At 47.6% G+C, this 26,453-nt stretch overlaps 1 protein-coding gene across 5 annotated transcripts in view; it reads left to right on the forward strand.

The window, feature by feature from the left end:
• The window catches only part of KSR2 (kinase suppressor of ras 2), a 485,372-nt gene that overhangs the window by 397,217 nt on the left and 61,702 nt on the right, over positions 1-26,453 (forward strand). For all 5 annotated transcript variants that reach the window (XM_059876166.1, XM_015475495.3, XM_059876167.1 and 2 more), the window contains 4 exons: positions 8,070-8,111; positions 8,779-8,851; positions 11,734-11,782; positions 13,626-13,993. In XM_059876166.1, coding sequence (XP_059732149.1) covers positions 8,070-8,111; positions 8,779-8,851; positions 11,734-11,782; positions 13,626-13,993 — 532 coding nt within the window. The remainder of the gene's footprint in view (positions 1-8,069; positions 8,112-8,778; positions 8,852-11,733; positions 11,783-13,625; positions 13,994-26,453) is intronic.

Genomic DNA, 26,453 nt, shown 5'->3' on the forward strand with positions numbered 1-26,453 from the left:
TCAGCTCCATTTTACAGATGAGGAAACCGAGGCTCAGAAGGTAAGGAGACTCTCAGAGACTCTGTCTTTTGGGAAGCAGCAGCCCAGGGTCTCTACCTAAGTCTGAGTCACAGGGGGAGCCCTCTGCTCTGGAGCTGGACATTGCCTTAAGTGCAAAATCCCTGGTGGGCCGGTGGCTAAGACTCCATACTCCCAATGCAGGGAGCCTGGGTTCAAATGCTGGTCAGGAAACTGGATTCCACATGCTGCAAATAAGTGTTTGCACACTGAAAGCTAATGAGCCCGCATGCCCCAATGAAGAGTGAAGATCTAAGAAGAGCTCAGACCTAGTGCTGCCAAAAAAAAGAAGAGCTAAATCAGTTGAAACTGGCAACGGGATCCTGTGCTAAGGATCTCAGGGCCCACACACCTGAGCAGGGCTGCATCCTGAGTCTGCGCAGACATCAAGACAGGACTCCGAAAGAGTGAGCTGGCGTCCAGGAGTCAATAGCCAGCTCTCTCATGCCCCTGCCCTGTGACCTCTGGCTTCAGTTTTCACACCTCTGAAGGGATGCCGGTGGACAAGAGGACCCCAAAGGGTCTTCCAGCTCACAAACTCCAGGCCACTCCGCCGCTGACCTGAGACCATGTGCTGGGCTATGAGACAATGGAGAAGCCCTCGTGTGGTGTTCTGGCTTCTTGGACTTACGAAAGGGATCTTTCTCAGCTCTCAGGTGAGACAGACCTGAGTGTCTTCCCACCCCTTCCAGGGCTCAGCCCAGCCCACCTCCTGTTCTCCGACCTCAAGGACACTTCCAGCTCAGCCATATTTGTGGCACCATAGCTGACTTCAAGACGGAGGCTGGCGGGATGAGGTCTGGTTTGACGAGTTGGGAGCAAAGTCTAGCTCTATGTTGTTCAATATGGTACAGACTAGTCACACGTGCCTATTTAAATTTAAATGAACTAAAAATAAATACAATTAAAATTTTAATTCCTTGGTCACGCTTGCCACATTCCAAGTGCTTGGGAGCCACTAGTGGCTGGTGGCCACCATGTTGGGCAGCACAGGTGTAGACCACTTCCCACCGTTGCAGGAAGTTCCACTGGACAGTGCTGGTCTAGGGGTTGGTTTCCTCTTGAGCCAGAGAGCTTCCTCACAGGGGGAAAGAAAAAACCCCAGGTCCTCAGTAACAGGTCACATCTCCAAGCCTACCCAGCCACGAGAGGATATCTGGGAAACAAATGAAGACTCAGCCCCACGTTTAGGCAACACCCAGATACACCCACCCATTGAGCATAAGCTGCTCATGTCACCTGCCCACACCGCTTTGATCTGGGCTGCATCCGAAGGGATAGAGTGCGTCTTAAAGACTTGCATCATGAGGAATTTTTTTGGTTAAGTCCAATCCCGAGGCAGCCTCGTACCTGTGGTGTGAGGGCCTCTCACCTGGCAGCCAACAAGGACCATAACGGGAATCATCAGTTGGAACCGTCTCAGTAAGTGCCTCCGAGTCAACCAGGCAACAGTGCCCAGTGTTTCCGTAGACCGAGGGTTCCCACCAGCACCCCCAGCCATTTCCACTTCCGCGGAAGGAGGCGAATGGGAAAAAAGCCCTTTGACACCCCCTTTACCCCTTAGACCCCTCCCCCTCAATCTCAGCGGGGAAGAGTCTGGATGCTTTCCTGGAGCTGTTCCACGCCTCACCCAAGATGCTCACTTCAGGGCTATTTTCCTTGTAACCATTGCTGCTTGTTTACAGACACGGAGCTGGCAAAGGACGTCTTAAGGGGGAACCGTGCATCAAAACACCAGCACTCTTTTATCTCTAGGACACTCTGCTGGCATCTTGAGTCGCCAGGGGTGATCCTTATTTCCTTCATCCTGTCAGTCAGAGCCCTGGGGAGGGGTCTTGACCAAATTACTATGCTAGCCTGCCAGCGGGTCTGCATCTACTCCATGGCTGGTCCCAATAGTGCCCTGACCCTCTTTGGGGAGTGGACTAACGGGTCCTCTGGGTGAAGGCGCTTTAGAACAGCAGTTAAAACAGTGTGAACTCTGGAACTAGGCTGCTTGGGTTCAAATCCCAGCTCCATCACTTAATATCTATGTGCTGTTGAGCAAACTAGTGACCTGTCTGTGCCCCTGTCTCCTCATCTGTACAATGGGGATAATAATAGTACCTACTTTGTAGAACCTTCAAAGGGCTCAACATTACCATACATGTGCAAAACTTAGCAGAGCACCGGTCTCATCCGAGAGCTAACCGAAGGTGAGCTGCTTTCATCACTATTAGATTAAACACAGGATTAGCAAGTTACCGTGGCTCCCACTGCTAAGTATTATGCCCTAACCAGAATTGTGGAAATAAAGATGAGGTCCCCAGATACCCTGAAATTGGGAGTAGGAATTAAACTTTTAGGGGAGGTAATTTGGCATTGTCAGTGTTTCAAATGTACATTCCCTGGACCAGCAGTATCACTTCTAAGAATTTATACACAGAAGTGTTTGCACAGGGATCTATAACGATTTTTTTTGGCAGCAGTGAAAAATCTGGACTCAACCCAAATGCCCATCAGGAGGGGAGTGTTTGAATACACTGTAATATATCTGTAAAACCAAATACTCAGCCGCCCTTGAAAAGAATGGGGTAGCTCTTTGTAAATATCCTGGACATGGGAAGAAATCCATAATATCTTTTTAAGTGGAAAATACGTGATTTGCAAAAGCACTGGTATAATAGCATCCTATTTGTTGTAAAATGATTTAATGTATTTATATGTATATATTTATACCTGTGTGTGTGTGTATGTATTTGTATATGCAGACAATTGTCTGCAGGACTTCATGGCAGGTGTTCTTTCTAAGAAGAGGAATTTTATTTTATGCACTTCTGTAGTGTATATAATAGCGAGAAACATGCATCCGTTTTATAACTGAATAATAACAATAAAATGCAGTGTTGACATAGAAAACAAAATAGGACGCTTGCCTGGTGGCTCAGAGGTAAAAGCGTCTGCCTGCAATGCGGGAAACCTGGGTTCAGTCCCTGGGTTGGGAAGATCCCCTGGAGAAGGAAATGGCAACCCACTCCACTATTCTTGCCTGGAGAATCCCATGGACAGAGGAGCCTGGTGGGCTACACTTCACAGGGTTGCAAAGAGTCGGACTTGACTTCACTTTCACTTTCACCCTCTAGAAGGACAGCCAGACCTTCCCCCACCCCTGCTGCCTGCCTTAGGCGGTTTTGGCGAAATTCCTCCAGGGTGACAGGCATCTATTCTGTTCACACAAGGCCCCGGTCACCTGTTACATACTCCAGACTGAGTCTCTGTTGATGGGAAAGGAGCTTTGGCTCTGGTTTCCTGCCAGATGTTGAGTTTTCTGAAGATAATTCAAGCTAACACCTAGGTATAACAATGCCCCTGGCACTGGTTACTCTAGAACATTCTTTTCAAAAAGAGGCCGTGTGGTTAACAGGCATTTGGCTTAACTGTTAACCTCAGGGCCCGTGAAGGACACCCTTCACAGATCTGGGATTGTGCTCTGCTGGTTGGGTGGACCCCCTTGCTCTTTGCCACTCCCTTCAGAATCCTGGTACCATGTTGAACGTGGCACAGTGAAGGGTGGAGGGCTTCCTTTGGATCCCAGATTTGCCCTCTCCCACCTCTGTGGCCTTGACTATGGCACTGACTCTTGTTTAGGCCTCAGTTTCTCATCTGTAAAATGGGTCTGACCTGCCCGTTTGTATGACAGTTGCTGTGGGAAGGTACATGAAGGGACTTTGTAAGGGACTGTTGTGTGGGTTCCTCAGACTAAAGTGTTCAAATGCCTTCCTCCTTTGGAGTAACCTGGTGCCGTGTTTACTGTCTCCTCCACCAGAAAGTCAGCTCCATGACACTAGGAAACTCATCTGCGTCACCTGCCACTCTACACCCAAAGCCCAGCCCAGTGCCGACTGCTGAAGGCACTAATTAAATGTTTGTTGAGTGAATGAATGACTGAACACGTGACTTGAGGCTCGTTTACCTCCCAGAACTGCAGGGTCTTTTTCTTTAAACTGTCTCTGGCCCGGCATTCCACCCATTCATTTCTTGAACGGATGTTTATTGAGCATCCGCTATATACCAGGTGCTGTTTGAGGCACTGGGTAAGGAGCAAGGTACACATCAGATGTGCCCCGTATGAGTTCACTGTTGCCGCTGTAACAAATTGCCATGAGCTTAGTGGCTCCAAGCAGCAGAAGTTTACAACTCTACAGTTAAGGAGTCAGAAGTCCCAAATCAGTTTCCCTGGGCTCAATATCAAGGTGTCTGCAGAGCTGGTTCCTTTAGGAGGTTCTGGGAAAGAATCCATTCCCTTGCCTTTTCCTAGCTTCTGAAGGGCCGCCTGCGTGCCTTTGCTCATGGCCCTGCATCTGTCCAACCTCCGCTTCCGTTGTCACATCTCCTCCTCTGATCCTCTGACTTGGATCCTCCTGCCTCCCTCTCATAAGGACCCTTGTGATTATACTCAAGGTTCACCCAGAGAATCCAGAATAATCCTCTCATCTCAGGATCCTCAACTTAACATATGCAGAGTCCCCTTGGTCATGTGAGGTAACATATTCCTGGGTTCCTAAGACTAGGATGTGGCCGTCTTGGGAATGGAGTTGGGGGAGAAGGGCCTTGTTCTGCCTGTCACAGTCTCTGCCCTCATTGAGTTTATAGCTTAGTGGAAGAGACAGGTGTTAGTCTAGCAAACAGACACACGAAAATAGGATTATAAATTGTGGTGAGTGCTGTGAGGAGAGAACAGTGCTATGAGCAAAGTCAAGAGGCTGAAACGTCAGAGGCAGCTTAAGGCAGGAGGGAGGTTGTTCAGGCAGACAGAGGGGAGCACATGTAAAGGCCCTGTTACCAGAAAGAGCTGGAAACATGTGACTGATGGCTCAGAGTGCCCATAACCAAGGCACCAGGCAAGGCTCAGAGCTGCAGGGCTGAGGCCTGGTGGGGCCTTGCAGGGAATTGCATGGTTTAGGCAGGGGATGATTTGATCTTTCCACCTTCCTTCTAGATCCTTTCTTTCAGATGGCCACTGAGGCTGCTCTCTGAGGAGTCCATAGGGAGGGAATGTGGCCTTGAGAGTGGAAGAGCCTTGAAAGTGGCCTGTTTGTCTCTCTGACCTCTGGTCACCTGCAACCTCTCAGTTCCCGAACTGTCTTTGGTACCAGACAGCCAGGAGCCACTCAGAGTCATCAGCTGCCTCTCTGACCTGCTTCTCTCTGGTGTCTGTCATCAGCAAGATCAGGCGGGGCTCACAGCACCCTTCCCCTCCTCCTCTGCCCAAGACTCTCTCCCTGTCAGTCATCAGGAACGAGTTGTCCTCAGGCCACGGAAGGGTCCTGGCAGGAGTCGGAGGCTGTGTGTGGAGGCATTTGCCGGGCGTCCCATTGCTGGACCCCTGTCCCTTCTCAGAGTGACACCCATTCTGCATCACCAGCCCCGCCTCTTTAAAAGAATGTTTAACTGCCAGCTAACCTTTTCTGCAGACACTGAATCCCCAGTTCCAGTTCGGGAGGAAAGAGATAAGCTAAGTCTCTTGAGAATCCCAGGTAGTTTTTCTTTTTAAATTTTAGTCCTTGTTGACTAATAAAATGTCCAAATGCAAAAAAAAAAAAAAAAAAAACACCTAAGTTATCTAATGGGAAAAGGGTCCCTGATATCATGGAGGTCAGATTTCTTTTAAAGCTGTGTTCTGTAACCTTGAATGAGTTGCTGCCCAAACTGGGTACTTTGTTTTCCAGAATCAAAAAATGCATCCATTTGGGTTCCAGCTAGCTAAGATATTTGGGGGATTGCTGTGCTAAAAGAGACTTGAGTAATTCAACAAACATGAGCAGTTCACTGACTGGGTGCAAGGCTCCAAGCCAGGTGCTTGGATCCTGAATACCAGAAGTTGCTGTCCATTCTGGGATGGGGGTAAGCTTTATAAACCAGTTCCACCCTCAGGGCCAGCTCATGACTGAGTTGTTTGAAACTCTGTCTATGAATTATAAAGCATTCTGTCTGTTAGTTAAGAGAACTTAGAAAGATACCAGCTTATGCATTGCCGTTAACCCTGATTCTGCATCATCCCTGAGCTCTCATCTCATGTAATGATGAGCCCTATGTAGGAGAGATTATTATTGGTCCCCATTACACATATCTGGAAACTGAGACTTGGAGAGAGATGCCCAAACTTTCACAGGCAATCAAAGGAGGAACACGGATTCAACCCTACAGGATCGGCTTCTGGACTCCAGGTTTGGAGCCACTGTACTGATTTCTTGGTGAGCCAGCTTGTCCCTGAATGGATAAAACTGTTTCTGGAAGTGTATCCACCAGCTCAGACTCATATCTGAGCCCATCCCTGCTCACTGCCTTTACTTGAGGATATAAAACTCTGTGTGACTTGTCCCCTGCCCCTGTCCCCTTGTCCCCTGCCCTGCCCTCTTGACCCCCGATCCAGGTTCTCCACCACACTGGAGCAGTGATAACACTGGAAACCTTGGGGATGTCCAGAACAACTGGCCTCCAGTACACAGACGGAAAGTAAAATGAATTCTAGGAAAATCAGCAGTGAATCTGAGGAATTTTCTTTTATATTATCTTTCTTTAGATACAGAAATTAATTTGTGCCTTTGCTAGGCAGAATAATGGTCTGATCCTGGGTCCTGTGAATATGTTACTTTACACAGCTAAAGGAACTTTGCAGCTGTTACTGAATTAAGGATCTTGAAGTGGAAAGATTACCCTGGATTGTCTGGGTGGATTCTAAACACAGTCATGAGGATCTTTTATAAGAGGGAGACAAGGCGATCAAAGACAGTAGAAGTTGACGTCAGGATGGAAGCAGCGACTGGGGTGATGAGGGCGTGAGCCAAGAAATGGAGGTAGATTCTCCAGCTGGAAAAGGCAAGGAGAAAATTCTCCTTTGGAGCCTCCAGAAGGAACAAGCCGCCTATGACTGTTTTCAGGCTTCTGACCTTCAGAACTCTATGAGGATAAATTTGTGTTAAACCATCTAATTTATGATAATTTGTTACAGCAGCAACAAACTCCGGCAGCCCCAAAGAAAACCAATACAATGCTCAGTGCAGAAACTTAGAAAAACATGGGAAACACATAGAGGAAACACATAGACCACCTTCATCCAGTGCTCCTGGCCCCATCCCCATCTGGCAGTCCCAAATCTGATCTCTGTTTCTGTGAGTTTGATATTGTTTTTTAGATTCTGCATATAAGTGAGATTGTACTGTTTATCTTCCCCATCGGATTTATTTTACTTAGCATGGTACCCTCGAGGCCCATCCCTTTTGTCACAAACAGCATTTATCACGGCTGAATAGTATTCAATTGTGTATGTATGTATGTGTGTGTGTGTGTGTATACACACACATGTTTTCTTTATCCATTTGTCTATCGATGGACACTTAGGTTATTTCCATAACTTTGGATGCTGATTTCTTTTCCTTCAGATACATACCCAGAAGTGCGATTGCTGGATCATCTGGTAGTTCTAATTTTTACTTTTTTAGGAGCCGCCCACTGTTTTCCACAGTGGGTGCACCAATTTACATTCCCACTAAGGGTGCACAAGGGTTTCCTTTCCTTTACATCTTTACCAATATTTGTCATTTTCTTGTCTTTTTTGATAATAGGCATCCTAACTGTGAGGTGATACGTTATTGTGGTCATAAAGGATTTTCTTAAGCCACTATAATCACTCTGCCAGAAGGGAGAAAATTAATGTGTTAGATTGTGGGTTTAGAGGCTTTTTCTCTCTACGTGTGTGTCTTTATGCATTTAACAAAGATGAGATGGTGCTCAGGATGGCTCTCCAAGGTGGGGTCCTCTGTCTTTAGGGAGTTTCAATGGGAGGGTTGGCTTGAATGTTTCTGGATTCTTTACACATGTTCTCAGTCCCTTAGAATTCGGGGTGTCTGCAGAAGTCTGGAAACTGTCAGGGGTGGGCAGAGGACCACAGGGTGGCTACAGGAGCCCCATTTGTTACCTGAAGGGCCAGCTCTGGGGCGGCACTCACTGTGGTATTTTCTTTCTTTTGCAAGCGTCCCACTACTACAAATACAGGCAGCAGTTCATCTTCCCAGGTGAGTTTCCTGTGAGCTCAGTTTCTTCCAAGCGAGCCCACTGAGGCATGGCAGCTGCTGTGAGGGAACAGCGGCGAGTGTTGCCGGGGTAGATGAGCCCAAAGAGGATCAGGTGGAACCACCCAGACAACAGGCTAGCGACTGGCTGTGGAGGCGGAGGGTAAAAAGGATGGGGAGTCCAAGGACTCAGTGGCACCAATGAGGTCCCAAAGCACAAATGGAAAGGCCTGAGTGGGTGGTCTGCAGTGCAAGGATGGGCAAGGGTGGGGAGAGGTCCAGAACCCCATGGTGGGGGAGAGATGGTCAAAGGGGCTGTAATCGGGCATGGGAGACATGAAACTAAGAGGCCTCATCATCCCAAAGGGGACTCAGGAGTGAGGAGAACCCAGAGATGATGCTTCAGTGAGTGCTTCAGGCCAGAGGCTTGAGGGCTCCGGCAGCCCCATAGGTGCCGATGGGGAGTTTTGTTCAGGATGTCATCTTGACTGCTCATGCATCTCAGCAGGTAAATTCAAGTGGCCAGGGAAAGAAGAGAGGGAATTGGGCAGCCAGGGACTCCTGATCTGTTGAGAAGTTTCCAGCCGCCGGCATCTCCCAGGAATCAGGCTTTTGAGGGAGCTCGTGGACCCCTTGTCTGGTTTCTGACTGTCCAATCTTTGGCTCTCAGATGTGGTGCCGGTGCCGGAGACGCCGACGCGGGCACCCCAGGTCATCCTGCACCCAGTGACCTCAAATCCAATGTAAGTGGGACAGAGACCTCTCCCCCTGCCCTGGCCTTTCAGTTTGCTCAGGATCCCTGTCTTCTTTCTTCCTCTTCCTGGAATTGATGGGGTGGGAGGCAGGGTTGATGGGAAAGCCTGAGGGGGCCATAGAGACAAGGGAATAACTTGGGCAAAGAGAGGAGAGAATATGACAGCCCAGGCCGAGATGGACAGTGCTAGTCCCCCTGAGCCACTTCTGCCTTGTGTCTCTGGTCTTGCCAATCAAGTGTGACTTCCAGGGGCCAGACCATTTCCTTCAGATCCCCAGACCCTCCTGTGATCAGAAATACAACTTCCCCCAGGCAATAGCTAAACCTTAATGGAAGGGCAGGTATTCTACATCATTATCCCCTGTTTAAAGAGGAAAATTTAGGTTTTATACTAGAGATCAGTAACTTACAGCCAATCGGACAGACCCATGTTTTTGTAAATAAAGTTTTATTGGAACACAGCCATGCCCATTTATTCACAACATGCTATCTATGGCAGCATTCGGACTACAACAACAGAGATAGTCGTTCCAATAGAGACCGCTGTGTGGCCAGCAGACTCTAAAATATTTACTATCTGGCCCAGCAAATTTGCCAATCCCTGGTTTCTAACATTACAAAAATAAAACAAGCTTCTTTTGTGAAATTTAAACTATTCTATAAAAAAAGAAAAAGAATAATTTATAATTGCACCACTCTTAGAAGTATGCTCTATTCATATTTTACATACTTGTGATCTAAACTGTGCAATTTCCATCCTGCTCTGTTTATCCCTTAATGCTATAACATCATATTTTTCTTACTATTCCAGACTCTTCATACACATTGATTTTAAAATACCATATTGATGTGGAATGATTTCCTTAACCGTTTCTCCACTGCTGGATCTTACATCTTCCCATATTTCACTGTTATAAACAGTTCTGCAGTGAACATCTTTGTGTGTGATGTCTTTAGCATCCTTAGGATACAAGCCCTCTTTCTAGGCACTCTATTGCCCATGCAGCCAAAGTGAAATCACTTTCCATAACTTCTTTGGTTGTGACCCAAGTCCAGGGCATGCTAAAGACCCAACTTCGGTTTGACATCTTTTCAAACTCACATTTTTGCCTACCTGGTTTTTCTTCCGGCTCCCGCAGCTGCTCCATCCTTTCTGACCCATGTTACCCACTTTGTTAAAGACCCAAATGGTACATTTGCCGGGGGGATGTTGTGCTGACATCTAGCTCCAGATCGTTTCTCTGCAGCACATAAACCAATTCCACAATTTGTGCAAGATGAACTCCAGGTTATTAACTGAGAGTCAGGGAGTGCCAGTGAAAAACGAAGTCAATAAGTGCCCACGATCTGCTTAAATGTGCGTGGAGTGATGGGAACTGACTCTTTGCAGCAGGGAAATCATTTAATAGCCCTGGCTGCTGTAATCACGCCTGATGCAAGCCTAGGAGGGCAGCCCGTTCTGTTGGGCGTGAGGAGGGACTCCAGCTGCATTGTTCCATCTCCCCCGGGGCATCAGATTTCCAGCGTGTGGTTTCTGCCTTTCGAAGCTGTACTGTAAATTATTGGTTAATAGGACGGCAAATGCTACTTCTTTCTTCTTCTTTGAGCTCTTACAATCTTTCAGACTCCCTCTCACCAGGAGTCTCTCCAGCAAGTGGATTGACCCTGTCTGCAGGGTTGGTAGCTTCCTGGTGCGGTCTGAAGGTCAGAATAGGGGAGCCCCCCTCAAATAAGGAGATGGGTTGGGGGAATCTGCTAAGCTTCCACTGGAGAAATAGGAAGGGGCCATGGTGGCCATTGTGATCCTTTTCTCCCACCAGTTTCAGTTCACTCCGGAAATATCCTCTACCTTAAAAACCCACTCCCCCCACCAAATTCTTTAACACACACTGTGCGTTGCATTTCCCTCACGTATCCTGTGCTCCAGCACGCCCACACATCCCCTGCATGTGCACCCAACTCACATGCACACAGAACAAACCCCTGCACAGAGCACATCCCATGATACCCACACAGTCCTCAGTGGACACTTAGCACTCACGGTGTGTGTGCCCCCAGCTCCCATACCCTGCTTGTTCCCATACTCAGAACACAACTGCAGCTCAGGAGCTCAAGAATGCATGGGATACACACACGCATGCACACACTCGCACACACACCTGTGTCTTCCAGTCCAATACAATCTGTCTCCTCCTCATTCTCACCCACATATCTCCACTGAACGTGATTGGCAAGGTCCAATTCAAAACACTGCGAACTTTCAAATTCATCCAGTAATCCTCTCTCTTGGGCATTTCCATCACCATCCATTTATTCAGTTCATACCTAACTTTTGACCCTTGTTACTCATAGCCTTTCTGCACTAGTAATATAAATATTCCTTAAGGTCAGTCTCAATGCTGTATCCCTCTAAGGGTCTGGCACTGTTCCTGACTCTTAATTCTAATCAAATGGGTGAATGAATGAATGAGCAAAAACAGCCAAAGAATCCTTCCAAAAGATTCAGAACTGTAGAGATCTGATTAATCCTTTCCTAAGGAACACCTAGAGCTCTGGGGATCCTGCCTGCCATCCATGGCATTTTATAAGGGATTTATAAGGCCAATTTATACAGAAATTGCTAGATTAGAGGAAACCAACAAAGAAAAATGAGCCCTGAGCAGACCAGAAAGTCCATTTAAAACAGTGTCCTTGCGCACCTCTCCTTGGTGGCAAGGTTATGGATTATTTTAGACACAAGCAGTGAAGGGAAATTGGAGAAAAAGGCTTAATGGAGAACTTCACATTTTAAGATGTTTCATACATGGATCAAGTCAATGCATGCACCCATCATTTCACCCAAGGGTCACGTTTATTTTTCTTTCTTTAAAGCTTGGAAGGAAATCCATTACTTCAAATTGAAGTGGAGCCAACCTCGGAGGTGAGAACCGGAGAGCGATGAAGCAAATGAAGCAGCTTTTTCCGGGGGCTGCCCACTTGGCAAAGGCGATTGATGTCTTTGATGACGCAGAGGGCTTGGGGTGGACTGGGGGTACAGTGCCCTGCTTGATGGATGTTCTAACTCCAGGACGACTAATGAGCGAGGGGCCCCTCCTGGCGCCAAGCCTAATGGGCCGTTAACATGGTGTGCATCACGGAAAAGCTAGTTGTGCAGAAGTTGGCAAGTGATCTGCATTCTTAGTTGGAAATTCAGCTCAGGGCCAGTGAGTACCAAGGGGGATGTGCCCCCACTACTTTCTGAAGAATATGTGAGAGGAGGGGACGAGGGCCTCAGGGTCTCTGGCTTAGTAGGGTGTTAAGAATGTTCTGGGGCCTCTTCCCAGCTGCCAGAACTCCTAGAGGAATAAACGAAGTCTTTGGGGTGAGAACTAGAGCCCTGACTCCTCTGCTCTGCTGGTCTGTCCTTAACTGAAGGGAATAGAGTCAGGGTACCCAGAGCAAATCATGTCCTTTTCTAGAATGATCGCAGTAGCTGGAAAGTGACCCTCAAAGAAGCTGTATTTCCCATGTCATTTCTCCTGAACATGCCTTTGGGAGTAGCTTGCTCAGGTTTGGGGTTTAGAGAGACTGCACCCGGCCAAGGGGCCTCCTCCGGCCATCTTGTCAGGCTCCAAGCCCCTGAAAATCACCACCACCTCCCCCTCCAGTACCACCCCCACTGGGCTCAGGCCACTGCTGCTTGCCTGTTCCAGATGAAGAAGGCAAGGGACCAGGCCCCCTAGCCTTAGGTGCCCCCAGACACCACGCGGGGAAGGCGGATCCCTAGGCCTGGAGTTTCTCACTGTTGCAGTGGTCATGTCTAAGTGTGCCTGAGTCATGTGGATATGCAGTGAAAATGCAGAGTCCTGGATCTGGCCTGCTGATTTTCTGATTCAGAAAATCTGGCTGGGGCCCAGGAGTCTGTATTTTTTTTCAGCCATCCTGGAAGCTGTTTCATACAGGCAGTCAGGTCTGTGCAAAGAACTCAACAGATCTTTGCCTCATGGAAAACCTCGCACCACCCCCAGGGGCAGATGTCATTAGCCCCACTTTATGATGAGTCAAGGAAGGCCCAGAGAAGTGAAGCACCTTGCCCAAGGTCACACAGCAGCCAGATTCCAGCTCATCTGGTCTGACTGTTAAGCGCATTCTTTCAACCTCTCACTCTTGTATCTCCTGCCCTCCCAGCTGCACAGGAACCCCGGGCCTCCGGCCTATGCCGAGTAGCTCTGACATCTCCTGGTTTCTGCCTCATGAATTCAAATTCCTCCGAGGGAGCGAAGGCCCTCCCTGTTGAGGACTGTCACATGTTATATGAAGGTGTATAGGGTGTCTGTATTTCAGCCTGTTGTCTTTCTTACTCCCACATAAATAACCAGACAAGTCAGAACATCATGGTCTAGTAGAAGGGCATCGAATATTAGGAGTCGAGAGACCTGATTCTTAACCCTTGCTCTGCCTGGCGGCCTGACCAGAGCTAGGCACTTCCCTCAGGAACCAACCATCCCTGTCTGCTGGTTTCCCAAGTGTGAGACTATCTGTCCCCAAACGGGCAAAGTCCTGGGAAACCAGGATAGGTGGTCCCTGCCCCCCAGCATTTCCTATCTCTGAGCTTCAGTTTGATGATTTCCCTTTCAGCCCCTTCACTGCAGCACAATGATAGACAGAACGTACCTGGGCAATTAGAGAGAGACACGTGTGCACCAGCCAACAATACACAGTGGGGACCTGGCGGGCAGGCGGGGTGCTGATGGGAACTGACCCCTCTCCTGCTCTGGCTGTAGAATGAGGAGGGCCACGACGAGGCCGAGGAGTCGGAGGACGACTTTGAGGAGATGAACCTGTCCCTCCTCTCGGCCCGGAGCTTCCCACGCAAGGCCAGCCAGACCAGCATCTTCCTCCAGGAGTGGGACATCCCCTTCGAGCAGCTGGAAATCGGCGAGCTCATCGGGAAGGGCCGCTTCGGGCAGGTGTACCACGGCCGCTGGCATGGCGAGGTGGCCATCCGGCTAATTGACATTGAGAGGGACAACGAGGACCAGCTCAAGGCCTTCAAGCGGGAGGTGATGGCCTACAGGCAGACGCGGCACGAGAACGTGGTGCTGTTCATGGGCGCCTGCATGAGCCCGCCCCACCTGGCCATCATCACCAGGTCAGTCCTGCCCGGGTTCCCCACCAGGAATACTCCCACCAGGAATATTTGGGAATATTCATTCCCAAAGCTCTGCTTCCGGCAGTGTTGAGCAGCGGGGGTTCTGGTAGATTCAACATTCTGGTGAATAGAGAGTCTGGCTTTACCAATCACAACATCTGTGGTTTGAAGCTTTGAGATTCCAGAAAATGCTATTCATGCTGTAACTCTGGCTGAGAAGTGCTCTGGAGAGAGCTCCCCGTGGGAAGTCAGAAAAGCTGGTATTGAACCCCCTTGTGCTCCACATTTGTGAAAAAGCATCTTTGAGACTCACTTTCTCCAAATGTAATTGAATGGATTAGACTAACTCAGGTGTCAGCAAACTTTTCCTGTAAAGGACCCAATAGTGTTTTTGGCCTTGCAGGCCATAAGGTTTCTGCAGCAACAGCTCATCTCTGCTACTGTAGTGTGAAAGCAACCTCAGATAAACGATAAGTGGATGTCTGTGGCTGTGTGCCAATAAAGCTTTATTAACACAACCAGGCAATGGGCTGGGTTTGACCTACAGACCCTAGTTTGTTGAACCCGGATCAACATTCTGATGACTTAGTCTGACTTTCATTAAAACAGCAGAGCACATTTGTAGGGCTCCACCATTGTTGTTTTAAATATTCAGGATCCATAGTCTATAGCTGCACAAAAGGGATGGTGAACAGAGAAGTGACATTAGGAACATATCAGATGTTGGTAACTTTTTTGGACTTGCTGTCTCTAACCTCATGCAGTGATGTAGACTCAGTTGAGCAGTTGTGGAACAATCTTTTGATGTGTTTTTAAGTTGAGGCCTTTGCTCTCCTATCACTTAGGACTAGCCACAGCATCAGTGTTCTTGGTGTGGACTGTGATGCCAGGGGTCCATTAGGAATCTTTTCTTTCTTAATCTCAATACAAGCAATAAGATCCCAAGTACACAAGCCTTGCATCTTGGCAAGTGCTGTGGTGGGACCTGTGGGCTCAGGGAAGATCTGGTATGTCTTTGATCTATTCCCTTGTGATCCATACAAACCCTCTTTGAGTCCATTTGTAAGACCTGGGTGATGGGTAGAAGCTGTGTTATCATCTGTCACCATTGATTATGCAGCTGGTGGGTTGACTTGAACTTGTGTGTCAAATGCTAAGTGTTTGCAAAGGATTAGAGATCTAAGGATGGCCCTTCAACCCTTCTTTAAACCAAGGTAGAAATTGGCAGCTCTCACTTCTACACAGGACCAAAAGTGGCTTTCAGATAATCAGCTCAGATCATATTCGGGGGCTGAGCTGCTCTGAGTAGAGGACTGGATCAGTAAGCTTTTCTGAATAACGAACACCCCCAAACTTTACAGTTTCTCGCTAGTCTGCACACAATTCTTCTGGGCTAAGCCAGGCTCAGTGGCTGGGGTCTTGGATGTGTCTGTGGTCCACTGGCAGGTCAGATTGAGGGCTGGTCAGTCTCGAATGCCCTCACTCACATGTCTGATGGTTGGACACATGTCTGATGGTTGACAGATTGTCAGCTGGGGTGCCTCAGTTCTTCTTCACGTGGCCTCTCACCCACAAAAGGCCAGCGTGGGCTCCTTTCCATGGTGGTCTTGGAGTTCCAAGTGCAGCAAGACAGCAAGAGGTCAAGCCCTGATGGACAGAGGCATTCTCATCTCTGTCTGTGTTGCACTGGCTGATGTCCAGTGGCCACAGCAAGTCACATGGCCAACCTCCATCCAAGGTGTGGAGAACAGACTCTACCTCTGGCTGGGAGGATTTGGAATGCCATTGTTGTAAGAATGTTCATGCCGCGAGAGGGCCAGTGTGTGGTTGTTTTTCCCATCTACCACTGCCAGCAAGCCCCTTAGCTCCCTTTTCTTTCTCCTTTCTGGTATGTATCATCTATATTAGCAGGCTGTCTGCAGCCCTTTACTTGGGGTACACAAGTCTGATTAGAAGATGGTCTTCCCCACCACCACTGGTTTCTGTCCCTGTTCCCACCAGTCTGTCATCCCAGTTCCTTCTCTCTGATCAGCTCCTCACCTTCTGGCCTACTAAACCCCTCTTTTTCAAATCCCCAGATTAGAAATTCAAAATCCATCATCTCTTCTCCTGTGCCTGGACCCTCTAAGGACCTCCTGGCCTCTGACTTTTTCCAGGGGTAACAGTGGAACCCACTTACCCACGTCTCCTCCCCTCTTCCCCAAGGGCAGGCTAATTGGAAATGGATGGATGCAGTTAGCAGCCTTCCTTGAAAAAAAGAGTGGGCTATTATGAAAATGTGTCACTCCCCCTGCAAGCCAGCTGCATTGGCGGCCCCTTTTCTATTATATACAGAATCCTGAGTCCCCCTCCCCAAGCACCATAACTGCCTGCAGATTTCACAAATAGCACAGCCTTTTCCTGGCACCACGATAAAGACTCCGCAGCTTTGGGACATATAATTGGTCTCTGAAGTGTTTTGGTATTTTGTTTGAAGAAGCCAGATGAGCCCCAAAGAAGTGGCATTTATTCCATATTATTGTGTCATTATGTGTTTATCTGAGGGAGGGGCCGGGTGCCCTCTTCATTCCCGTTCAACACGGTCCACTTGTTGGCCACCAGGTTTCTTATCTGAACGTTCAGTTTGAAACCAAATATTTGAGTAATTTGATTAATCACTTGCATTCGTGCAATTGGCTGGCAGAGGTTGATGGTTGGATGCGAGCCAACCAACTGGAACAGCTTCTGGACCCTGGATTTATTTTACAGGGAACATAAAACCAGATAATCACCTGGCATATTCTGGATAAATTCACAATGGCATGTTCTAGCCAATTACTTAGTAATTATCATTGAAGTTAACACATATTTCTAAGATTAGCTTCCTTGTAATGCGGTGTGGGTGGCTGTTGGGGAGTGAGTAATAACCAACTAGTTACCCAGTTGCTAGAGCCACAAATGCAATTAGCAGCAAGATTGCTAAATCGTTTCACAATTGGGTCATTATAGGATTATTGCAAGGCTATAGACCGTCTGCACAATCACTCATTTTTTTTAAGGCCCCAGATTGAATGTGAAAGCTAATAAAGATAGAGTTGAATGAAAGCATCTCTTGTGCTTCTCCCTTGCTGCAGTGTCTCTTAGATATCAGATTCCCCGTCTGTAAAATGAAGAGGTAGAAGCAGATGTTGAGTGCAGGGTCCTTCTTTGGTTCTCTGAGCCTGGGCTGCTTCAGAAGCAGTCTGGAACAGCCCTGGAACCATGCTTCCCAAAACGCAGTCCACCAGGGCCTCCTGCATCAGAGCCACCAAGGGAGGAAGGTTGTTAAAATGCAGATTCCTGGGTCCCACTTCTATTCATTTCCTAGGACCATCATGACAAATGGCCATAACCTTGATGGCTTAAAGCACCATGCATTCATTCTCTTACAGGTGTGGAGGTCAGAAGTTTGGAGTGGGTCTTGCTACAACCAAAGCAGGGCTGCTTTGTTTTCTGGAGGCTTTGGAGCTGTTAGAGCTCCCAACTTTTAGAGCTGCCTTCCTTGCATCCCTTGGCTTGTGGCCCCATCCTTCATCTTCAAAGCCCAAAACATGGCGTCTTACTTCCACTGTCGCAGGTCACATCTCTCTAATAAGGACTCTTGTGGTTACATGTAGGACCTACCCAGGTAATCCAAGATAATCTCCCATTTCAAGATGTTTGACTTAATGGCACCTGCAAAGTCCCTTTTGCCGTATAAACTGACAATCACAGTGTCCAGCAATTAGGAGCTGGATATCTCTGGGGGCCACTTTCCAGTCTATTGAATTGTCCTCAATCTGGTGGATCAAGTCTATAGGTGAAGCCTTTTTCAACCAAGCTCCCATTCTAATTCCAACAAACACTTGGGATCCTTCCATAAAGAGTATCGCCAGGGAGTATTATTAAGTGCACAGCATAGGTGTCAGATGCGTCCAGCTAATGCAGAGGGAAATGGAAATGGAAATTTCCAAGGAAGACAGGCAGGACAGAATTACAAAGGACTGGGACCTCAGGGGGAGGTAATGTGTTACCTGTCTGGTGACAGGAGTCTGGGCCAACCTGCCTTAGCTTGATGCCATGGAGACAAAACAAATCCCTGAAGTTTATGTCTCCAGAAGGGCTTCCCTAGGGCAGCCTGATGCCACTGAACCCACCCTGGCCATGTCACAGATGTGGAAACTGAGACCAGGAAAGGCAAGAGGGAGCCAGGACAGGAGCACAGGTCTCCATCATCAGTACACGTCATCCCCTGTCAGTTTGAAAATCCCATCCTTCTCCAGTCTTGTCCATCCAACCATCCATCCATCCATCCATCCATCCAAACAACAGATATTTAGCAAACTCTTATTAAGCACCAAGCATTTTGCTGGATGTTAGGGGATGATAGTGAGCAAGACAGACATGGACCGGGTTCACAGAAGGCTATTATTTCATTTGGAGAGACAGCAGTAAATGCTAAAGCAATAGACATCATTTGAGTAGGTCCTAGTCTGTTGAAGGAAACAAACTGGAGAGATGTGCTGCAGAGGGACTTGGGTGTCAGGGTAGTTTTAGGGATGTGTGTGTCAGGCTGGGGTGGTGTCCAGGCAGCCTCTCTGAAGCAGTGGTATTTGGGCAGGGACCCTGATTTTAGGAGCCAGCAGTGCAGACATGGAGGCAGGGAACAGCAAATACGAAGGCCCAGGAGTAGGAATGAGCAGAGGGTGCTTAAAAGACCAGAAGGAAGACTGTGGTGGCAGAGCCCGGTGGGTAAGGGCAAGAGGGTAGACAACAAAGGTAAAGAAGCTGGCAGGACTCAGACTGGGGAGGGGAGGGGCTCTCTAGCTGGTTTAGGGAGCAGGGTTTAAAACAATACTGACACCTACCCCAGTCTCTCATCCTCGGCACTGTGAGCTTTGGGGCTGGACGATTCATTTATGCGGGCTGTCCTGTGCATTCTAGGCACTCCCTGCCCCCTGCCCACTAGGCACCAGCAGTACCAACTCCCTAGTTGTGATAACCCAAATGTCTTTAGATTGTCGACACCACCTGGGGGCAAAGTTGCCCCAGTTAAGGACTCTGTAGTTCCCATAGAATCTCTAATTAGTCTGGATGGGGCTTGGCCCTCAGTACAAAGCCTCCCCAGGTGACTCTTTGAGCAGCCAGGAGACCCTCTGTCACAGGACCTAAAAGCTTGATGAGAATTCTGAGTTTTATGCTCAGTGCAGCAGGCAGGGACAGTATCTAGTGTGTTTGGGGGCAAAAACTGGGAAATTTCCAACATGAAGGATGTTGCGGAGTGTTTTTAAAGCAGGAGTATTTTGATGGCTGCCAAGGCAACAACAGTTCAAAGAAATGTCAGTTTATCTGCCCTAACTTCCCAACACGATCAAAGAGCTGGTGGCTTCAGTGGGTGCCAGCATCCACTCCCACCACCCATCCCACTGCCCCTGGCCAGACCGGGAAGCACTGTATTAACAGTGAATGAGGGTCTGCACCAGCAGAGGGGAAGCTGCCAAGTGTAAGCCTAGGGAAGAAGAAGCTGCCCCATTCCTTCCAGAAAGGTTTATCACAATGTCCCAGTGTCCTCCTTACATTCTGTATCAGCCAGGACAGGAGGACTTGGAGAGCTGTGAGCCAGGTAGAGGCTTTTCTTGCCTTTTCTTATAGCTAAAGGAGGCAGCATAGCTGATCCTCATTGTTAAAACCATTTCCCTGACTGAGGAACGTTAATAATTTAATGTTAATAAATGCAGAATCCTCCAGAAGCAACAGATGCCACCAGCCTTCAGCAAGGCACAGGGACAGTCTCCTGGTTATCACTGTGCCCATTTTCAGTTCAGTTCAGTCGCTCAGTCGTGTCTGACTCTCTGCAACCCCATGGATTGCAGCACGCCAGGCCTCCCTGTCCATCACCAACTCCTGGAGTTTACTTAAACTCATGATCATTGAGTCAGTGATGCCATCCAACCATCTCATCCTGTCGTCCCCTTCTCCTCTCACCTTTAATCTTTCCCAGCATCAGAATCTTCCAATGAGTCAGCTCTTCATATCAGGTGGCCAAAGTATTGTAGTTTCAGCTTCAGCATCAGTCCTTCCAATGAATATTCAGGACTGATCTCCTTTAGGATGGACTGATTGGATCTCCTTGCTGTCCAAGGGACTCTCAAAGAGTCTTCTCTAACACCACAGTTCAAAAGCATCAATTCTTGGGCACTCAGCTTTCTTTAGAGTCCAACTGTCATATCCATACATAACTACTGGGAACACCTTAGCCTTGACTAGACAAACCTTTGTTGGCAAAGTAATGTCTTTGCTTTTTAATATGTTGTCTAGGTTGGTCATAACTTTTCTTCCAAGGAGTAAGCATCTTTTAATTTCATGGCTGCAGTCACCATCTTTGTGATTTTGAAGCCCCCCAAAATAAAGTCTGCCACTGTTTCCATTATTTCCCTATCTATTTGCCATGAAGTGATGGGACCGGATGCCATGATCTTAGTTTTCTGAATTTTGAGCTTTAAGCCAACTTTTCACTCTTCTCTTTCACTTTCATCCAGAGGCTCTTTACTTCATCTTCACTTTCTGCCATAAGGGTGATGCCCATTTTACAGATGAGAAAACTGAGGTCAGAGAAGCTCAGGGAGCCCTTGTCCAGATCATAGAACAGATAACTGGTAGAACCTGAAATTGAGCAGACGTACATCTGAATATATAGACATTCTCCTGATGGGTTGGTAGTTGAGGTAATTGGGAGTCAGCATTATCAACCTTCTGGTTCCAGTGGGTCTGGAATCTGCATGCTTCTGGGCAATGTGTAGTTAACTTCTTCCACCTAGGGGTTTCAGTATCTACAAAACAGGTCAGAGGATATAGCTCAGAATATTATCTACAGCCCTTGAAAGTGAAAGTGTTAGTTACTCAGTCCTGTCTGACTCTTTGAGACCCCATGGACTGTAGCCGACTGGGCTCCTCTGTCCATGGGGTTCTCCAGGTAAGAATACAGGAGTGGGTAGCCATTCCCTTCTCCACGGGATCTTCCTGACCCAGGGATTGAACCCGGGTCTCCTGCATTGGGGAGGACTAAAGAAAAGTCCTCGACTTTGCTTAATGGTTAAACTATTATTATTTTCTCTTCCTTGGCTGTTTTCCTTTGCCTCTGCATTTTCTCACTTTTCTAATTAAATTTTTCCTCCCAGGGAAGGCCTGGGAGGCCAAAATTTTTCTATAAATAAGAGGCAAGGGAAGGACATGGAGGGCGGGGTTTCTATCCCCAGAAGGCCCCATGGGTTCTGCTCAGCTACGATCCCCTCTCTTCTTTGATACTCTTCGATCTTGAGAAGGAACAGGTACAGGACGAGAAGAGGAAATCCTAAACTTGGCAGAGGAACCTGGTTTTAGGAAGGGACTGGGTTTCAAGATGGGAATGAGATGGGCATGTCTGAGGACTACAAGGAAGCAAGAGCGAGTGATGGGGGCCGGGGGGAAGGAGCTACAGGGCCTCAGAAGTGCAGGTGAAGCCTTGGAGTCTATCCTAATGCAGGGGGAAGATGTTAAGCAGGAGCTGCTCCCACCCCTCTGGAAGTTTCCTGAAGGCCAGGCTGCTGCCTCCTTTGACTCTCACCTGCTTGAATCAACTGTGTCAGAACTCATTTGGTTGAGAGCAACAATGCCATTCACCAAGCCCAGCTCTGAGGGACACAGACAGAGGAAATGGGACTCTGGGGTGTCCTGGCTGACAGGAAAGATGCTGAATTGTTCCTCTGCCTTTGGGAACACAGTGAACTTCACCGTGATGCTCTCACAAGGATGGAAGTAGGGGAGAGTGACGCATTAGGGAGGGGCATTACCTTAAATAAACATCTGGTCTCAAAAGAGGGGCTCGGGCTGTGCGCCCCAGGAAAGAGAGGGAAGGAAGGAGAACATCTCTCCACAGCTCGAGCAGATTTTATCTCTCGTTTAGTGCCTGTCGTCAGTCCCCTTGCTGGGTGCCTGGAGTCCACGTGCAGTTCTGCAGTCATGTCATCCTGACTGTTCTGCCGGCACACACAGGACATCCACAGCCTGTCCTCATCTCCCAGGGATGAGATAGGAATGAAATCCCACGGGGCCTCATTTGCACAGCTTTTTAAGTCTGGTAAATATCAGGAGTTATTTAATAGGTTATTTATTTCCAGCTCCGAATCAGTTCCTGTTTTTCACGCTTTCAAACATCATAACTCCAGGCTGCTATCTTTGACACGAGGAGGACCCTGCCTTCTGCTAAGATGGTAACTTAGTGCCTGAATGAGATCTTTTTTGTAACTCTGTATGTATGGGCTTTCTGATTTTTTTCTGTCTTCAGGCCACTTTGATTGTCCTAAATATATCATACAAGAGTTGGGCGGGGGGTGGGGGGGGACCTGAGCACATGAACATTCTGTTCCCCCCCATCATCTAGTGGAACTGACTTCCTTTTATGTTCAAAAAGCTGAATTGCTTTCTCTTTATATAAAGCACAGCTGAAAAGATTTTTTTGTCTGTGGCTGTCTTTAATTGTGCTGGAATGTAAGATGCCCTGGGACCTTTGTGAAGGAAGCCTATAAATGTGCTGCATCATCATTATTATTATTATTAGCATCGTCTCATTTATACTGTACATGCCTGTTGGTAAATGATCATGTGACCAGCAGAGGACTTGCGTGGGTGAAACGTTATGCCACTGCTTTCCTCAAATCTGAAAGATTCTACACTGGCCGGTGTGACACCATCTTCACTTGCCCTTTGTGTCTTATTACACGAGTGATAACTCATTTGGTGTTGAAAATACAGATCAGCAGAAAGAAAGTGAAATTCACCCAGAGTGTCTCCAGCCAGAGGCATTTTGCTATGTATCATGCTAGGCAGTTTTCTAAGGATATATGCCAACTCACAGTTTGTATTTGTCAGAGTAACAAGTAGCTGCTGTAACAAATAAGCCTTAAAACATTAAGTGGCTTAATACAAGAGAAATGTATTTCTTGTTTATGTAACAGTCCAAGACATGTGTTTCTGGATGGCAGGTGGCTCTTCTGCACGTGTGGAGGGGTTCATACTCAATCCCATCTTTTGGAGCTTTTCCCAGGGCTCAGAGTCCTCTGCTTTCAGTTGGGGAAAGAGGAAAAGCCTGGAGGGTCACATGGGCGACACACCATTTCACTCGTACGTCAGGGACTGGCCCAGCCCCTGGGCCACACCTGACTGCAAGGGAGGCTGAGAAATAGCTAAACTATATCCCTGGAAAGAAAACAACTTGGGTTTCAATGAAGAACCAGCAGCTGTGAAAAACACACATTTATGGGTAGGATCGGTAAGATATGGAGAAAGAAATGGCAACACACTCCAGTATTCCTGTCTGGGAAATCCCATGGGCAGAGGAGCCTGACAGGCTACTGTCCATTAGGTTGCAAAGAGTTAGATACAACTTAGCATTTTGTTGTTGTTGTTCAGTCACTCGGTTGTGTCTGACTCTTTGCAACCCCCTAAACTGCAGCATGCCAGGCTTCCCTGTCCTTCACCATCTCCTGGAGTTTGCTCAAACTCATGTCCATTGAATCAGTGAAGCCATCCAACCATCTCATCCTCTGTTGCCCCCTTCTCCTCCTGCCTTCAATCTTTCCCAGCATAAGGGTCTTTTCCAATGAGTTGGCTCTTTGCATCAGGTGGCCAAAGTATTAGAGTTTCAGCTTCAGCATCAATCCTTCCAATGAGTATTCAGTGTTGATATCCTTTAGCATTGACTGGTTTGATCTCCTTGCAGTCCAAGGGACTCTCAAGAGTCTTCTCCAGTACCACAGTTCAAAAGCATCAATCCTTCAGCGCTCAGCCTTCTTTATGGTCCAACTCTCACATCCATACGTGGCTACTGGAAAAACCATAGTTTTGACTATATTCACCATTGTCAGCAAAGTGATGTCTCTGCTTTTTAATATGCTGTCTAAGGTTTGTCATAGCTTTCCTTCTAAGGAGGAAGCATCTTTTAATTTCATGGATGCAGTCACCATCCACAGAGATTTTGGAGCCCAATAAAATAAAATCTGTCACTGTTTTCATTTTTCCCCCATCTATTTGCCATGTAGTGATGGGACCAGATGTCATGATCTCAGTTTTTTGAATGTTGAGTTTTAAGCCAACTTTTCCACTCTCCTCTTTCACCTTCATCAAAAGGCTCTTTAGTTTGTCTTTGCTTTCTGTCATCAGGATGATGTCATCTGCACATCTGAGGTTATTGATATTTCTCCTGGCATCTAAACAAGTCCTTCTTCATTGAAAATAGACTTCTCCACCAACCCTGTTCATGGCTAGCTGTTTGCACTGAACGATTTTTGCATGAACAATACCTGTTTTGGATTTAAGTCTATTATTGCCAATGCCAAACTCCTGTTTGCCTCAGTTTCCTCATCTGTAAAATGGGGATGACATTAATCTCTTTTTCTAGGGAGGGATAAGAATTGGAGATCTTGTATGAAAAGGCTGTAGCTTAATGCCTCTGGTAACTAGAGGTGCTCGATACCTTGTATCTCCTGGTTGCTATGGTAATGACAACATTCTAACAGCGATGACAACAATAATGAAAATGATAGCGACAATTAGGAGAAGTAGTGTATTTTCAGGTGCCAAAGCCTTAGCGCTACAAAAAGATGTTTTGTGTTTATTATAATATCAAATGATACAAGGCAATGACTGCAGCTTGATGCTTGGGCTTGTGACCCAGCTCTGCTCCAGGCTTGAGCCTTGGCCACGTGGCTTAACCTCTGTATGCTTCAAGCTGCCCAGGAGGAGATGTCAAGTCAGGGCTTGAATGTGCTGGTCTAAAGCTCAGATGAAAGGTTGGAGCTGGAAATAACTGCATGTGAGTCATCCGCATAGAAGTGGTGATAGAAGCCGTGGGCTTCAGTGGAAGCTGAGGTCACCCTCCTCTCCCCTGGATCACCCTGGGAATGGCAATAGGAGCAGCCAGAGGTCATGGAGTCGGGAAGCCAATGCAAAGCACCTCCCACCACCCATCTTCCCCACCACTGGTCCCTCCTATGTTGTCACGTGTGCATGCTCAGTCGCTTCAGTTGTGTCCAACTCTTTCAACCCTATGGACTGTAGCCCACTAGGCCCCTGTGTCTATGGGATTCACCAGGCAAGAATAATGGAGTGGGCTTCCATGCCTTCCTCCAGGGTATCTCCCCGACCCAGGATTTGAACCCACATCCTATGTCATTACTGTGTTTTATTTTCTATAGGGCACTTCTTACCATAAGATAATATTTTATTCCTCAATTCATTTGCTTCTTGCCTCTTTTCCCTACATCCCCTCCCCGACCTTAGAATATAAACCCCAGGAACACAGAGCCTCAGCTATTTGACTCACCCTTGTGTCCCCAGCCCCTAAACTATTAAGTCCTCCATAAATACATGTTGAATGAATGAATAACAGATTCCAAAAATACACTCACTCACGTTATCATAGCCTGCTTCTCTCGGCAAGTGTAGCAGCAAACAATGAATGGTACTATTTACTTAGAATCACTGAGGAATGAGTGGGACATAAGTAAAATATAGTACAAACTAGTCAGGGGGTGGCTTGAGGATGTGGGAGAATTCGTGGTGATGGCAAGAGGAAAGATGCCAATAAGGTGATGTTGGTGATAAAAATATAGTAAAGAAGCTGAATGGCTTGGGGGTGTTTGCTTTGAACACTCATCATGTATAAGGTCCTGGCCCTGGTGCTGGGAATGAAAAGAAGTGGGCATGGCCCCTCCATCCTTGGTGCTTCCTAGTAGACAGGTAACTGGGTGATTCTCTAATGGTGTCCTAATGGCTGCTATAGGATCCTAAGGGGCTGACTGGGGCCCCAGAGTGGCCCCCTTATTCAACCAATTGGCCAGATGTGCAAGAAGGTCTTGGCATTCCTAGTAGAGGGACTGGCACGTGCAGAGGGCAGGAGGTAGGAGGCAGCAAGACCAGGGGGTAGGGGTGGGGCTAGGGCACAAGCTGGAGTCACAGCTGGAATATAGGATCCACATGGGGAATAACAAGAGATAAGAAGTTGGAGATGCTCTTAAAGGACTTCAAGAGCCAAGCTAAGGACACAGAACTCTTCTAAAGTCAGCAGGAATCCCCCCCAGAGTTGTAACCAAAGGAGTGACAACGTCGGGTTTGCAATTTAGAAAGACCACTTTAGGGCAATCCCTTTTCTTAGGAGGGCTTGTCACAGGATTGTTGATGTGCGTCTCTACTTTAAGAAGGGTGTAGATAGTCAGTGTTGATCCTTATCCGACGTCAGTGGGAACCAGTGCAGGTTTTAAAGCCCTTGGTCCTGAAAGATCCTTGGCTTGACTCCCTAAGGGGAAAGCAACTGTGAGCTGGCAGCCCTGTGGAAATGAAGGCGTCTTCAACAGCCTTTCTCTATTTACCCGAGTTAAAAATAGCCACTGCACTCCCATGTTTTGAAGGCAAATGTGGGCAGCATCAG

This window comes from Bos taurus, chromosome 17 (assembly GCF_002263795.3).
Source record: "Bos taurus isolate L1 Dominette 01449 registration number 42190680 breed Hereford chromosome 17, ARS-UCD2.0, whole genome shotgun sequence".
Classification (NCBI taxonomy): domain Eukaryota; kingdom Metazoa; phylum Chordata; class Mammalia; order Artiodactyla; family Bovidae; genus Bos; species Bos taurus.